We start from the raw sequence: 15,242 nt of genomic DNA on the forward strand, positions 1-15,242 counted from the left end.
CTCTCTCCTACCTTTTATATGTTGAAGAAAATCTCTCCCTATCTTCCTTTATAAGACCATAAGACATAGGATATAGGACAGAGGTCCTATAATAGATATAGGACAGAGGTCAGAGGTGGGTTTTTTACGCAAAGAGTGGTGAGGCCGTGGAATGCCCTACCTGCAACAGTAGTGAACTCGCCAACATTGAGGGCATTTAAAAATTTATTGGACAAGCATATGGATGATAAGGGCATAGTGTAGGTTAGATGGCCTTTAGTTTTTTTTTCCATGTCGGTGCAACATCGAGGGCCGAAGGGCCTGTACTGCGCTGTATCGTTCTATGTTCTAGGAGCAGAATTAGGCCACTTGGCCCATCGAGTCTGCCCATGCAATTTAAATTTCTCAGATGTCCTCTTTATTTTCTTCCTTTTTCTTCAGTTTCTTCCTTTCACTGAGCAACTGATCATCTTCAGTTATTTCAACCTCTAACTCAACATTTGTTCTAATTTCTCTGAGTTTACTGTCCTCCTTTATCCCTATTTCTTCCTCAATATATACACTCCCACCTACATACATTGCAACCCCCTCAATCTCATCATCTCATGCAGCCTTGTCACCGCTATCTTTACCATCACTGATAAGATAATCCTGATCATTTCCTTGCATTGCCCACTCCCTACATTCCCCAGCCCCTCCCAAGTCTATTTGTTTCTGTATCAATTTCTGTCAACAAAAAAATTCCCTCAAGTAACTTACAATTGCATTCTCAAATTTCCAACTATCTAGTCTTTGGCCTCGCATTCATTATGACATCCTGCAGTTACTGATTTGATAAGTCTTACTTTCTCCGTCACATTTGTTGTCCTGGTCCCTATTCTTTCTCAGCCCATCATTCCCCAATATGCCCTTTATATCTTAAATTCAAGGGATACGGACTTGAACAACTTTGACAATAACTGGATAGCCATTGATTACCAGACCTGTTTAGACTACTTTGATGCATTATCAGGCAATTCTTTTCATCACTCTGGCAAAAGTAATCTATTTTTGACGCAGCCAACTATCCAACATTTCTCCACTGTTGTCCAGATCAGTAGGAATATACCTGCCTGGTTTTATTTTTATCTATCCATTGCAGCTAGAGGGTCAAGTGCAATGAGTTTGCTTCCTGCTCCCACACCATTACCTGTGATATTTCCCCAAGTGGCTGTCCTAGGCCCCCCCTCCTTTTTTTTCTCATTTACATGTTGTCCCTTAGCAACAATATCTGGAAATGCATTGTCAGTTTGAATGTGTAGGCTGAGAATATCGACCTTAACCTTTCCCCTCTCTTGACACCCCAGCCCAAATTGTCAGACTCATTGTTCGACATTCAGTATTGATGAGCAGAAATTTTCTTAACTTAAATATTGAGAATACAAAAGCCATTATCTTTGGTCTCTGTCACAAACTCCCTCTTCACCAATATCATCCTTCTCCGTGGCAACTACCTAAGGCTGAACCAGACTGTTCATAACCTTGGAGTTATATTAATCCCCAAGATTACCACAATCTATACTATCATTAAGTCTGCCTATTTCCAACTCTGTGACTCCACCCTATCTGCTGCTGAAATCCTCACCCATGCTTTTGTTACCTCTGGACATGACTATTTTGATGCATTCCTGACCAACTTCTCATGTTCTACCATCTGCAAACTGCTGCCCATATCCTATCACGCACGCACCAAGCCCCAATCACCAATGTTCCCTCTAATTTTTTTGTTGTTACACGCAGCCTGTGCATCTTAATTTTATATGTTTTGTCCTGGGCGTGCACATTATCTTAAACGGGTCAACCTGAGGATTTGTGCAATACCTTTGAACTTTTTGCACATCTGTGCACTCGCACACTTTAGAGGGGACATTACCCATTTCCTCTGTGCCCCGTGATCTACATTGGTTCCTAGTTAAACAACATTTTGATGTTAAAATATTCAGCCTTGTTTTTAAATCCCAATAAGTCCTTGCCACCCACCTCATCTCTGTCCTCTCCACCAATCCCACAAACAGCCCCCACATCCTCCTCCCCCCACCACCCCCATTCTCCACCACCCGCCCCTCCCCTCCCACCCTCCTCCCCCCCACTCCTTCAATTCTGGCCTTAAGCATTCCCAATTTTAATTGCTACACTACTGGTAACCAGGCCTTCAGTTAAGGCCCTAAACTCTGGAATTCTGTCCCTTAATTTCTTTCTCCTTTTCAAAAAATAAATTTAGAGTACCCTATTAATTTTTATCCAATTAAGGGGCAATTTAGCAAGGCCAATCCACCTACCCCGCACATCTTTGGGTTGTGGGGGCGAAACCAACACAAATACAGCAAATAGGAAGAATGTACAAACTCCACACGGACAGTGACCCAGAGCCGTGATTGAACCTGGGACCTCAGCGCCGTGAGGCAGCTGTGCTAACCACTGTGCCACCATGCTGCCCATGTTTCATTTCTTTCTAATTCACTTTCCCTCTTGTGACAAAGTTTTTGGTTATCTGGCCTACTATCTCCTTCTGTGACTCTTCGGAAATTTTGTTTCAATACTACTCCTGTAATGTACCCCGGGAAGTTTATTAGTCATAGAGTCATAGATATTTACAGCATGGAAACAGGCCCTTTGGCCCAGTTTGTCGATGCCACCCAGTTGCTATCACTAAGCCAGTCCGATTTGGCCCATATCCCTCTATACCCACGCTGCTCATGTAACTGTCTAACTGCTTTTTAAAAGACAAAATTGTACCAACCTCTACCAGTGCCTCTGGCAGATCGTTCCAGATGCTCACCACCCTCTGTGTGAATAAATTTCCCCTCTGATCTCTTTTGTATCTCTCCCTCTCATATTAAACCTACACCCTCTAGTTCTAGACTCCTCTACCTTTGGGAAAAGATGTCGACTATCTACCTTAACTATGCTCCTCATTATTTTATAGACGTCTATAAGATCACCCCTTAGCCTTCTGCGCTCCAGGGAAAAATGTCACAGCTTTTCCAGGCTCTCCTTACAACTCAGACTACTGAGTCCTGGTGGCATCCTCATAAATCTAAATTACATGACATATATATGCTGGTTTTATGTTAACTAACCTCAATCAGAAAATCTCGGAGTGCCACAAATGTGGGCCGATCTTCTGCTTTATGAGCCCAGCACTGCAACAGCACATTGTAAATATCCTGAGGACAGTCTTCAGGCCTTTGCAACCTCTCACCCTCCTTGTCAATCTTGTGTAAGATCTGGAAGAAAGAAAAATATTACCATGTTTCAACCTATTAAAATAATGGGCCAAGTGAAAGATAAATCATCATATGCGCACATATTCACAGATACTCATACACAGACATGGATTACTTATTACTAAGATTACTGATTACTGAGTAAAATAACTACTTACACAAAATGAATGTCATCTGTATTGTCCTGCATAAGGCAAAAGGTTTCTGAGACAGACCAAATTAGACAAATAGATGTGTTCAGACACTTTTAAGTCACATACAGGTATTTGATTGGTGAAACATACACTGACATTCAAAACTCCATATGCACACATAGTTTGAGTCCACTACCTGACTTCCATTGAGACCTATCCAAGGTTCCTGGCCGTAGGTATACATTTCCCACAGAGTGACACCAAACATCCAGGTATCACTGGCATGTGAGAATGTCCTAGTCTTCAAACTTTCAGGGGCACACCTACCAAATAAATAGACCAGAGAAATTTATTATCAGTTATAGAACAGGTTTCTAAACAAGCAATTGAGATGACCTTTTGGTTTCGTCAATAGAAATAAAACCAAGGTGGATCATACAGCAACAGATGATTTATGGTTGCCAATGATAAAATCAAGGCGGTGATGTTTAATGCAAGTTCTTTCATGATTGTGAGGAACTACACTTTTCCGAATGTGTCTGATCTGTGCAGGTTCCAGTTCTGTCATGGTGATATAATTTCAATGCAAGTAACTTTGCACACATACCAGGCAAAAGGGACCTTGCGATGTTCCTGCATGACATAGTGATCATCATTCTGTGGAAGAGCTCTCATGAGTCCAAAATCTCCAATTTTCACTAACTCATTTGAGGCCAGCAAGATATTCCTGGCCGCCAGGTCCCGGTGAATGAAGCGTTTGGACTCGAGGTAAGCCATGCCATTTGCTATTTGTATTGCATACTGGCACAATGTTGAGATGAGAAAGTAACCTTGGTTTTTTCGTAAACGATCCAGTAAAGAACCAAGTGGAGCCAGTTCAGTAATCTGGGGAAGGCAAATTAATATTGTTAAAGGAATCTGAAAGTAGTGATAAAAAGCAAGTGAAATCATCCTGTTAAGATGGGTATTCTTTTTGAAATAATACTTCAGCTCTGCCAATGTTCCACTTAAATGAGATGCTCAGAAAGAATATACAGTACAATTTCCCTGAGAAATCTAGTGTAAAATCAGACTGAACAAACGTTTGTGCAGTTTTCTCCCTCTAAAAGGGGACTGGATTGCTTGGGAATGAGAAAGAAACTGTAGGGTAGAACCTTTTAACCTATGTAACTTGCATTTTATTTTATTCCAAACAGTAAGGATCAATGTTCCCATCATTTTGAAAATACATTTAGAGTACCCAATTATTTTTTTTCCAATTAAGGGGCAATTTAGCGTGGCCAATCCACCTAGACTGCACACCTTTTGGGTTGTGGGGGTGAAACCCACGCAAACAAGGGGAGAATGTACAAACTCCACACGGACAGTGACCCAGAGCCGGGATCGAACCTGGGACCTCGACGCTGTGAGACAGCAGGGCTAACCCACTGCGCCACCGTGCTGCCCTATGTTCCTATCTTAAACTGACTATCAGGTGAAAATGTTTGGCAGGCCCATTCCGTTCTCAAAGGACATAAACCCAACACTGCTTCAAATTAAATGCGACAGGTATTTGGCAGCTTCACTCAGAAGAGACCACAAACATTGGAAATTGATAGCCATGATGTGGAGATGCCGGCGTTGGACTGGGGTGAGCACAGTAAGAAGTCTTACAACACCAGGTTAAAGTCCAACAGGTTTGTTTCAAACACGAGCTTTCGGAGCACGGCTCCTGATTCACCTGAAGAAGGAGCCGTGCTCCGAAAGCTCGTGTTTGAAACAAACCTGTTGGACTTTAACCTGGTGTTGTAAGACTTCTTATTGGAAATTGAAACATCACACTACTGAATTTTCAATTAAGACACATTATCAGAGTACATAAGTGGGAGCATAAATTGCAGCTGCTTTGTGCTGTTATCGATCATAAGGCAGAAAGAGGCACATTTCAGAGGTTTTCCTGTAACTTCTCTGACATTTTGCTTACCATTTTCATCGGGTGGGTCAGTACGACACCATACAAGCGAATAAGGTTGAGATGGTCAAGAGAATGCATGGCATTGACTTCTCGTATAAAATCATCAAGAGCATCAGGTTGATTTAATACATCGGTTTTCAAGCACTTCACAGCCACATTCATCTGGCAAAATGCAAGTGAGAATTAGCGTTAAGTTCCAGCTACGCTCCAGATGCGGCCAGAGCACCTATTGCACAGGGTTATATACGATATGTGATACAGAAACAGGCCATTCCACCCAACCAGTGCAGGTAGGTGTTAAGCTCCACTTGAGCATCCCCACAGATTTTCTCATCTAAATTGACCAATGTAACCGCCTATTCTATTCTTGCTCATATGTTTGTCCAGTTTCCCCTTCAATGCATCTATACTATACATACAAAATAGGTGAAGTAGGTCATTTAGCTTCTCGAGCCTGCACTGCTATTCAATAAGGTCATGGTTGATCTGTTTGTGTTTCTAATTCTACACCACCGTCTACCCTCGATAACCTTTGATTCCATTGCCTAACAAGAATCTATCCACCTCTGCCTTAAAAATATTCAATGACACCTGCCTCCACCACCTACTGGAAGAGAGGTCAAAAGTCGGACAACCCTCATCTCTGTCCTAAAAGGTTGACCCCTAATTCTAAAACAGTGGTCCCTAATTCTAGACTCTCAGAGAAGATGATCATCCTTTCCACATCCACCATGTCAATACCATTCAGGATCTTATATACTTTAATCAGGTCACCACTCACTCTTCTAAACTCTATTGGAAACACGCCTGCCCGTCTAACACATCCTCAAGATAACCTGCTCATTTCAGGTACCAACCTAGTAAACTTCCTCTGAACCGCTTCAACGCGTTTACACCCTTCTTTAAAAAAGGAGACTGAAACTGCTTGCAGCATTCTAGAGGTGGATTAGAGAAGTGGTCTTGCCAATGCCCTGTATAACTGCAGCATAATTTCCTTACTTTTCAATTTCGCTCATAATAAAGAATAGCATTCCATTAGCCTTCTTAGTTACTTGCTGTACCTGCATTCTAACATTTAGTGACTCATGTACGAGAACACCTAGACCAGGGGTGGGCAAACTACGGCCCGCTGGCCGCATGCGGCCCGCCAAAGGTCTTTATGCGGCCCACCAAGTCATAAAAAAAAAAAAATTAAAACATTTTTTTTTTAAAAAATTTTTTAATTATTTTTTTTTACGGTTAATGGGGGGGCTGTTGGGTTACTTACTGGTATAGGGTGGATACGTTGACTTGAGTAGGGTGATCATTGCTCGGCACAACATCGAGGGCCGAAGGGCCTGTTCTGTGCTATACTGTTCTATGTTCTATATGAGGCGCCCAGAATCATAACCGGGTGAAGTAATTATTTAACTTAATATACTATGCGGCCCTTTAAAATTGTGAATTTCTGAATGTGGCCCTTGCACGGAAAAGTTTGCCCACCCCTGACCTAGACCCTTTGCCCCTCTCTGCAGGCATTCTCTATTTAAATAATAATCTGCTTTTTTGTTCTTCCAGCCAAAGTGAACAACTACACATTTTCCCACCTTATACTCCAACTGCCAGATTTTAGACCACTCACTCACCCTAACTGTGCCCACCTCCGACCTCCTTATGTCCTCTTTACAACATATTTTTCTACCTATCTTTGCGTCATATGAAAGTTTAGCTACCATGCCTTAACTCACCTCATCGAAGGCATTGGTATAAATTGTAAAAAGTTGAGACCCAAGCACAGACCCCTGCAGTATTCCACGCATTACAGTCTGCCAATCAGAAAAAGACCCATTTATATATACTCTCTACATTTTGCCAGCCAGCCAGCCAATCTTCGATCCATGCTAATATATTAACCCCTGTACCATGAGATTTTATTTTCCACACTAACAATTGAAGTGGCACCTTATCAAATGCCTCCTAGAAATTCAAGTGCAGAATGTTGACAGGCTCCCCATAATCCACAACGCACATTACTCTTCAACCAAAGCCTGTGCTGGCGAGTTTCACATTCTCACCATTCTTTGGAGGAAGAAGTATCTTCTGAATTCTCTATTGGATTTATTAGTGACTACCTTATATTATTGATGACTTCTATTTATACACTTCCCCACAACAGGAAACACTCTATTAAAACACAATTTTAAAGCCCTCTTTAGGTCACTCCTTGGCCATTTTCCATGACAGAAGAGACCCTGTCAATCCTTTCCAGATACATAGTGCCAACCTTTCTGGGATCAACCTTGTAAATCTTCTCTATATCCGCTATAGTTCCTCTATATCCTTTTCATAATATGACAACCAGAACTACACACAGTACTCCAAGTGTGGTCCAACCAAGGTTCATTACAGGTTCAGCACAACTTCCTTACTTTTTAATTCTATCCCTCTAGCTAGAGCTTGGTTTGCTTTTCTTTTGGCCATGCTGACCTGTGGCACAGCTTTTAGTGATTGATAAATGTTACCCCAAGATTCCTTTGTACTTCCACTCCACTAAGACGTGCTGCTTCGAATAATAAGTGACTTCGTGATTCTTCCTATGAAAATGCTCTACCTCACATTTATCTGCATTGAACTTTGTTCGCTAATTATTTTCCCATTTTGCAACTAATTTGGATTGAGAAATTGTGTTTTTGATTCCTGTGATGAATGTAGGAATACATTGATTAATATGTATTTGGTGCAGTAAAGTTTAAAATTCTGGGTTAGTGTGTGTGAGTGCTGCAGAAGTGTTTTTAAAAATCCTGGTTTGCCACGCAGTCAGGGTTGGTGGCTATCAGAGGTGCAATTAAAGCATCGTAAAAGTCTGGAATAATGGACTTTTGTTTCCTAGATAATTAGAGACATTGTGTTCAGCTTAGTGAGATGAGGTTGGTAATGGGAGGAGTCAGGACTGAAGTAGTCAGATGTTAAAATTTCAGTTTTGCTCTGAATTTGAATGTGAACAGAAGCCAAGCAGCTGCTCTCAATTCAGTTCAGTTAAAGATGTAGACAGACTAGCAGTTTCTTCCCAAACATTTCAGTTAAAGATTTGATTGGGGACAGACCAAAAGCAGCTGATCTCAAGGCAGTGAGTTAAAAATTTGCCTGTGAACAGGATAGGCAGTTTAAACAGCAAGTTGAGACAGGCAAGACCCTGCAGCAGGTTCCTGAAGGATATCGCTTCCTCAAAATGATTTATCCAGGTTGTCTCTTTACATTAAGTATTCCTGACTCTGCTAACTGTATTTAAAAGTGGATTTTGGTTTGAGATGGGTGATGTTTGAGTGGAAATTAAGATAGCAGTTAAGGGTTATTGTGTCATTATATTGATAGGCATTGCTTAACTGGTAATTGAAAGCTATTTGTATTTATACGGTTAAAGTTATTAATACTGTGTTAGTAATAAAAGTTTGTTTTGATATACCATATCCTTATTTGTGTGTCAAATCACTCCTGGGGTGAAGTATCCTTTCCTTATAGTCTTACAAATTATCCTAGCAACTTTTGGGATCTGGATTGTAATAATTCCAAATTCTAAATATTTAATATAAATTGAGAATATAGTGGTCCCAGCACTGATCCTTGTGAAACATCACTCCCCACCTTCTGCCACACTCAATAACTATCCTTTACTCGCACTATCTACTTTCTATCTTGAAACAGTTATCAATTATTAGTATTAACATGAACATAGAACATACAGTGCAGAGGGAGGCCATTCGGCCATCGAGTCTACACCGACCCACTTTAAGCCCTCACTTCCACCCTATCCCCGCAACCCAATAACCCCTCCTAAACGTTTTGGGACACTAAGGGCAATTTAGCATGGCCAATCCACCAAACCTGCACATCTTTGGACTGTAGGAACATGAATGATGTTCCTGCAGAAAGTCTTTCAGGATAACAAAAAACCAACAGCTTAAGGCAAAGGGATTCAGTTCTATATTAGAATTCACAGTTCTTACAACACCCACTTCCTAAAGCAGACTAATAATGAAATTCACCCCCTCCAGTTCTCGAAACTCTGTCAGAATGTACAATATTTTTCTAGCATAATAACAGGCCATTAGGCTAACTGGTGCCTGCTGAAGTTTTTGATTCAAATCAGCCTCCTCCCACTCTATATAATATTTCCTTTTCTTTTATCCCTCATGTGTTTATCGTGCATTCCCTTAAATTCACCTAAACTTCATGCCTCAACTATTCCTTGTGGTAGCGAGTTCCAAATCTAAATCACGTTTCCTCTAAATTCACTATTAAATTTCGGAATGATAATATACAGCAAATAGAAACATCTTCTCCAAACCAGTCGTAAAGACCACAATCAGGTCACCCTATAAAGTACTCTTTCCCGGCCATGTTCAATCCTTCCTGACCTGTATACCATCTCAATTCTAGTGAATTTGGAATTTGATGACTAGGTCCGCAACATTACTGTGCCAGTTTGGACGGACAGTTGATGGAAAATAAACACGGTGTTGAAACTTCAGTAATGGGCATGAAGCGATCATTCAATAGTCATGCTTCCAAAAAGGATGTGATGCCCATGCAATTCTTTACAGTAAAGTTGTGAATGGAAAGGTTCTAGTCCACAAATTAATGTGATGCACAAACCCACTGGCTTGCAAGGAATCAGCACTAGAAGGGCTAAGTGGGATGGGGTGGCTGAAGAGATTACATCCCAGAGGGTCTACTAGCACATCAGATATCTAACACATCAGAGAGAGAGAGAGAAAAAACAGGATGGGACTTCTATAAAGGCAATGGCTCAATGGGCCCTTAGAGAACATCAAGCGAGGCACCAACGGAGGCTGTGGGCTTATCCAAGAAGGTATTCAGCCTCGGAGAGCAGCAAGAGAGAAGAAAAACAGTGTAAAAATTAAGGACTGATGGAGGGAGGGTGTGTGGTATCAAGTATCCTAGAAAGGGGAAATGAAACGTGACATGACTGGGTGACAGGAAGGGGAGATAAGAGAGGAGTGTGAGGGATAAAGAGAAGAGGAAAAAAAGTGAAATAAAACTAACATGCTCAGGTCTGACAGCAGAACAATCATGCATATGGACACAAAGGAAATTCATGCTTAGACATAGTAAAGAATAGAATAAATACATCTTGGTTATTTAACAAAAGAATAGGAGGATTTGTTTCAATAATGGTAAATAGACAACTTATAATTAGCTTCAATCAGTGTGCTTTGTTTGTAATTTTAATCTCGTTTTCAAGTGTCATCACCCTATGAACATGTACTTACAATTTTTCCAGAAGGTGACTGCCATTCACCTCGCCTCACAACTCCAAAGGACCCATCACCTAGTTTCTCGTGAAGTGTTAAATCTTTCTCGGTAATCAGACACGTCAGTGTCTGGTTCCCTTCAGCCGGTGGTGGTGGAGGAGTTGGTAGTTTGCGAAATGTTGCTCCTGGCTGAGGCTGGAATTCAGATTCAGGACGTTTTCCACTAAACACCTGGAAAAATACAAACCACTGTGAACAACCCAATGTCCCCCTGATTCAAATCCCTCAGCTAATTCAACCAACTGTAGCAAAAATGTCCCTACAATGCTAACATGACATACTATTTCCCATATCAAGCATTCATGAAATCAGATGGACAGTTCAGTGCCAACTTTCAGTTCAGGGCCTTGGGAAAACAATAATACGTTTAACAAACAGTCGATTACATGCTATTTCCTCTCTAATTGGTGGGAGTGGGATGATGCAAATGGATGTACTTAAAGAAATTAACAGGAGAACACAATGAAATTCAAATGTAAAGGAGGCTGAATTGAGAAGGAACGTATTCACTCACAGAATCAGGAGGCTGCAAAATTCACTTTGAGTTAGTGGCCAACGATGAAACTCTGGCAACATTCAAGTGCAGATTGGGCAAATAAAAAAATAATAATAATAATCTTTATTGTCACAAGTAGGCTTACATTAACCAAAAGAGAAAATGCTGGAAAATCTCAATAGGTCTGGCAGCATCTGTAAGAGCTGTAAGAGAATGTTGGAGTCCAGATGACCCTTTGTTAAAGCTAAAAGGCATATAAAGTGGGAGATATTTACACTGTAGGGTGAGGGAATGAAAGATAAGTCATAGCCACAGAAACCAAGGGAAAAGAGTGCTAATGGGAATCCTCAGAGAGAATAAAATGTGAACGGCCAAACAGCAGAGAAACTAAAATCAGAGGATAAACAGGCTTACATTAGCACTGCAATGGAGTTACTGTGAAAAGCCCCTGGTCGCCCACTTTCCCAGTTTTTAATGTCACACGATACACAAAATTATCAAGCATTTTCAGTAACTGGGAAAGCACTCCTTTTCATTTCTAAACAATAAACAAATTTGGGTTGTCTGTTCACAACCATCTGGGTCCAGGTGGACTTCATCCTGGGGTCTTAAAAGAGCTGGTTAATGAGGTAGATGTGTTGGTGCTAACTTTTCAAAATTTCCCATATTCTGGAAGGATTCCATCAGACTGGAAAGTAATAAATATAACCCCTCTGTTTAAGAAGGGAGGGAGGCAGAAAAGCAAGTATAGGCCAGTTAGCTTGTTGCCTGTCATGGGCAGTTGTCAGAATCAATAAAAAAAAATTATAGTTGGGCACAAAGAAAAACTCATGGTAATTTGGAAGAGTCAACCTGGTTTTGTGAAAGGGAAATCATGTTTAATCAATGTATTCAAGCTCTTTGAAGGTGTCATGAGAATGTCCCTTTAAGACGTGTATTTATCAAATAGCTTCAGTAATGTCATTGTGTGGGTGGAGCTGGGCTGTTGTTCTTTTACTTTCATTTTGAGCTGGGAGCTGTTTGTGGCTCTGTGTTTTACTTTCGGTTTAGACAGTTGGGAGCTGCATTCAGACAAAGGAGGTTTATTTTGGTCTCTCTCTCTATATGTTAAACGGTGTTCAGATCACTTGATAAGTTAAAAGTGATACCTGTTTTCTGTAAGAATTCAAACCTACTGTTTTGTGGGAAAAGGGATTGTATGATTTATGGATGTTGTTACCTGAGTTAATCAGCAAAAGGGAAGTTATTAAGGGTTAAATATAGAGTACTGTAGCTGTGTGGGGGATGTATGTTTGTAGTTGATAAAAATGCTTATAGAGTATGTTTATAAAATGTTAACTGAATTTGTAGAATAAACTTTGTTTTTGATTTAAAGTGCTTAAGGCCTCTGTTACATAATACCTGAAGAGGTATTGTGCTCATAACCAAAATCTATAAACAGCTGTAGGTCAGGTGAACTCCATGATATACTTTGGTGCTCTCTAAACCCTGGCCCATAACAAGGGGTAACACATAGAATTTCAACAGCGCAGAAGGAGGCCATTCGGCCCATCAAATCTGCACCGACCCTCTGAAAGAGTACCCTACCGAGGCTCACTTCCCCACATTATTATTATCCCTATAACCCACCCCACCTAATCTACACATCCTTGGACACTAAGGGGCAATTTAGCACAGACAATCTACCTAACCTGCACATCTTTGGACTGTGGGAGGAAATCGGAACACCCGGAAGAAACCCAAGCAGACACAGGAAAAGTACAAACGCCAGATAGACAGTCATCCAAAACCAGAATTGAACCCTGGTCCCTTTCAACCTGAGGTAGCAGTGCTAACCACTGTGATGCCCTGTGTGCTGTGCATAAAGGGGAGCCAACAGATGTACTGTGTTTGGATTTCTAGAAGTCATTTCATTAGGTGCCTCATCAAAGGTTACTGCGGAAAATTAAAGTGCATGGTGTAGCAAGTAACATATTAACATTGATAGAAGATTGGCTGTCAGAAAACATAAATGTGTCTTTTTGCGGTTGTCAGAATTAATTACTGGAATTCCGCAGGTGCCTGCGCTGGGGCCTCAACTTTTTACAATTCATTTTAGCAACTTAGATGAGGGGAGCGAAGGCATGGTAACAAAATTTGCAAACAACACTAAGGTAAGTAAGAAAGCATATTGTGAAGAAGACATAAGGAGTTTGCAGACGGATACAGATAGATTGAGTGAGTGGTCAAAAGTCTGGAAGATGGGTGTACAATGTGGGAAATTGAAGTTTACTTAAGAGTATTATTAAATAGAGAACACCTGCAGAATGCAGAGGTGCTGAGGGATCAAATTGTTCTCGCCCATGAGTCACAAAAAGTTAATATGCAGGTACAGAACATAATCAAGAAGCTACTGGAATACTTTCCTTTAGTATGAGAGGAATTGAACATAAAGGCAAGATTCTTCCACGTCAGTTATACAGGGCATTGGTTAAACCTGGGGAGGGATTTTCCGACCCCCCAGGGGGACAGAGAACCGGCGGGCCGCGTCAACCCCCCCCCCCCCCCCCCCCCCCCCCCCCCCACCCCACCGTGTCCCGCATTGCGCCGCGCCGGTCCCCCCGCGGCGATTCTCCAGCCCGCGATGGGCCGAAGTCCCGCCGCTGACAGGCCTTTTCCACCGGCGTGGATTAAACCACCTACATGACTGGCGGGATTAGCGGCGCGGGCGGGCTCCGGGGGGCGAACTGACTACGGGGGGGTGCCCCCACGGTGGCCTGACCCGCGATTGGGGCCCACCGATCGGCGGGCGGGTCTGTGCCATGGGGGAACGCTTTTTCTTCCGCGCCCCCAACGTTTGCATCCAAACCTCCCGGTCCTCGGGTCCGCCTGCAAGGTCCAGTGCCCTCTCTTCATGAACGGTGAGGGGGTGTACTTCATTTGGACCCCCTCGGGTCCTCTGATGCTCCCTGTTGTTATGAGCGCGCTTCTCCTGCATGGGGTGGTGTGGTGGGTGGGGGGGGGGGGGGGGGGGGGGGGGGGGAGCAGGGATAAGGGTCAACAGTGTTTGGCCGACATATACATGCGGACCAGCGGTTGTGTGTATGCTAGCAGAGGTTTTACACCCCATCGTGCCCCATGCAGCCTGCATGGGTGGGTGCAGCAATGTCGGTTTCAGCTAGGACTGTCCCGCCCATCGTGGGGTGGGGGTTACTCACCCTGGCTGCCCTAACTAGGTTATTGAACGTCTTGTGCCTGTCCTGGCTGTTACGGCCAGGGCACTGACGGCCTCTGCAGGCACCGGCTGAGGTGTGGAGTGACCCTGTGGCCGTGTCCGGGGTACAGGGCCTCCCTCCTCTGCGTCTAGGAGCACCTCGATGTCGCGCTCCTGGAACCTCGGCGCTGCGCGGCGAGCGGCCATTTTGCTGGGTCTCGGGCGGAGGCGTCAGTTATACTGTGAGGCCGCGCAGCGCCAATGACGTCGTGCGCGTCAATGAAGGGTGACGCTGTCGCGAATGGCGTCACGCCGCTGCTAGCCCCTTCCGGGTCGGAGGTTTTCCGACATTCTGGTTGGCCCGACACCGAAGTGGTTCGCGCCGTTTTTGACACCGGCGTCGGGCCATCACGCCCCATGCCTTTAACCCTGTATTTAGCATTCAAATTTGACCTTCCAAAATGAACACTTCACATTTATCCAGGTTGTACTCCATCTACCACTTCTAAACCCAGCTCTGCATCCTGTCAACGTCCTGTTGTAACCTGCACATTTAGGGCAGCACGTTGAGCTTGGTGGTTAGCACTGTGGCTTCACAGTGCCAGGGTCCCAGGTTCGATTCCCTACTGAGTCACTGTCTGTGCGGAGTCTGCACGTTCTCCCCGTGTCTGCGTGGGTTTCCTCCGCGTGCTCCGCTTTTCTCACACAGTCCAAAGACGTGCAGATTAGGTGGATTGGCCATGCTAAATCGCCCTTAGTGTCCAAAAATAGTTAGGAGGGGTTATTGGGTTAAGGGGATAGGGTTGAAGTGGGGGCTTAAGTGGATTTGTGCAGACTCGATGGGCCGAAGGACCTTCTGCATTGTATGTTCTGTGTCATGTCTATGTGCAACAGCCCTCAGCACTATC

General features: G+C 43.1%; 1 protein-coding gene across 9 annotated transcripts in view; it reads right to left on the reverse strand.

The window, feature by feature from the left end:
* Positions 1-15,242, reverse strand: part of tnk2b (tyrosine kinase, non-receptor, 2b) — a 405,837-nt gene that overhangs the window by 69,616 nt on the left and 320,979 nt on the right. For all 9 annotated transcript variants that reach the window (XM_038816361.1, XM_038816360.1, XM_038816362.1 and 6 more), the window contains 5 exons: positions 10,604-10,816; positions 5,343-5,495; positions 3,987-4,264; positions 3,576-3,702; positions 3,099-3,245 (listed from right to left, as the gene is read on the reverse strand). In XM_038816361.1, the coding sequence (XP_038672289.1) occupies positions 3,099-3,245; positions 3,576-3,702; positions 3,987-4,264; positions 5,343-5,495; positions 10,604-10,816 (918 nt within the window). The remainder of the gene's footprint in view (positions 1-3,098; positions 3,246-3,575; positions 3,703-3,986; positions 4,265-5,342; positions 5,496-10,603; positions 10,817-15,242) is intronic.

The sequence above is a fragment of the Scyliorhinus canicula genome, chromosome 13, assembly GCF_902713615.1.
Source record: "Scyliorhinus canicula chromosome 13, sScyCan1.1, whole genome shotgun sequence".
NCBI lineage: Eukaryota > Metazoa > Chordata > Chondrichthyes > Carcharhiniformes > Scyliorhinidae > Scyliorhinus > Scyliorhinus canicula.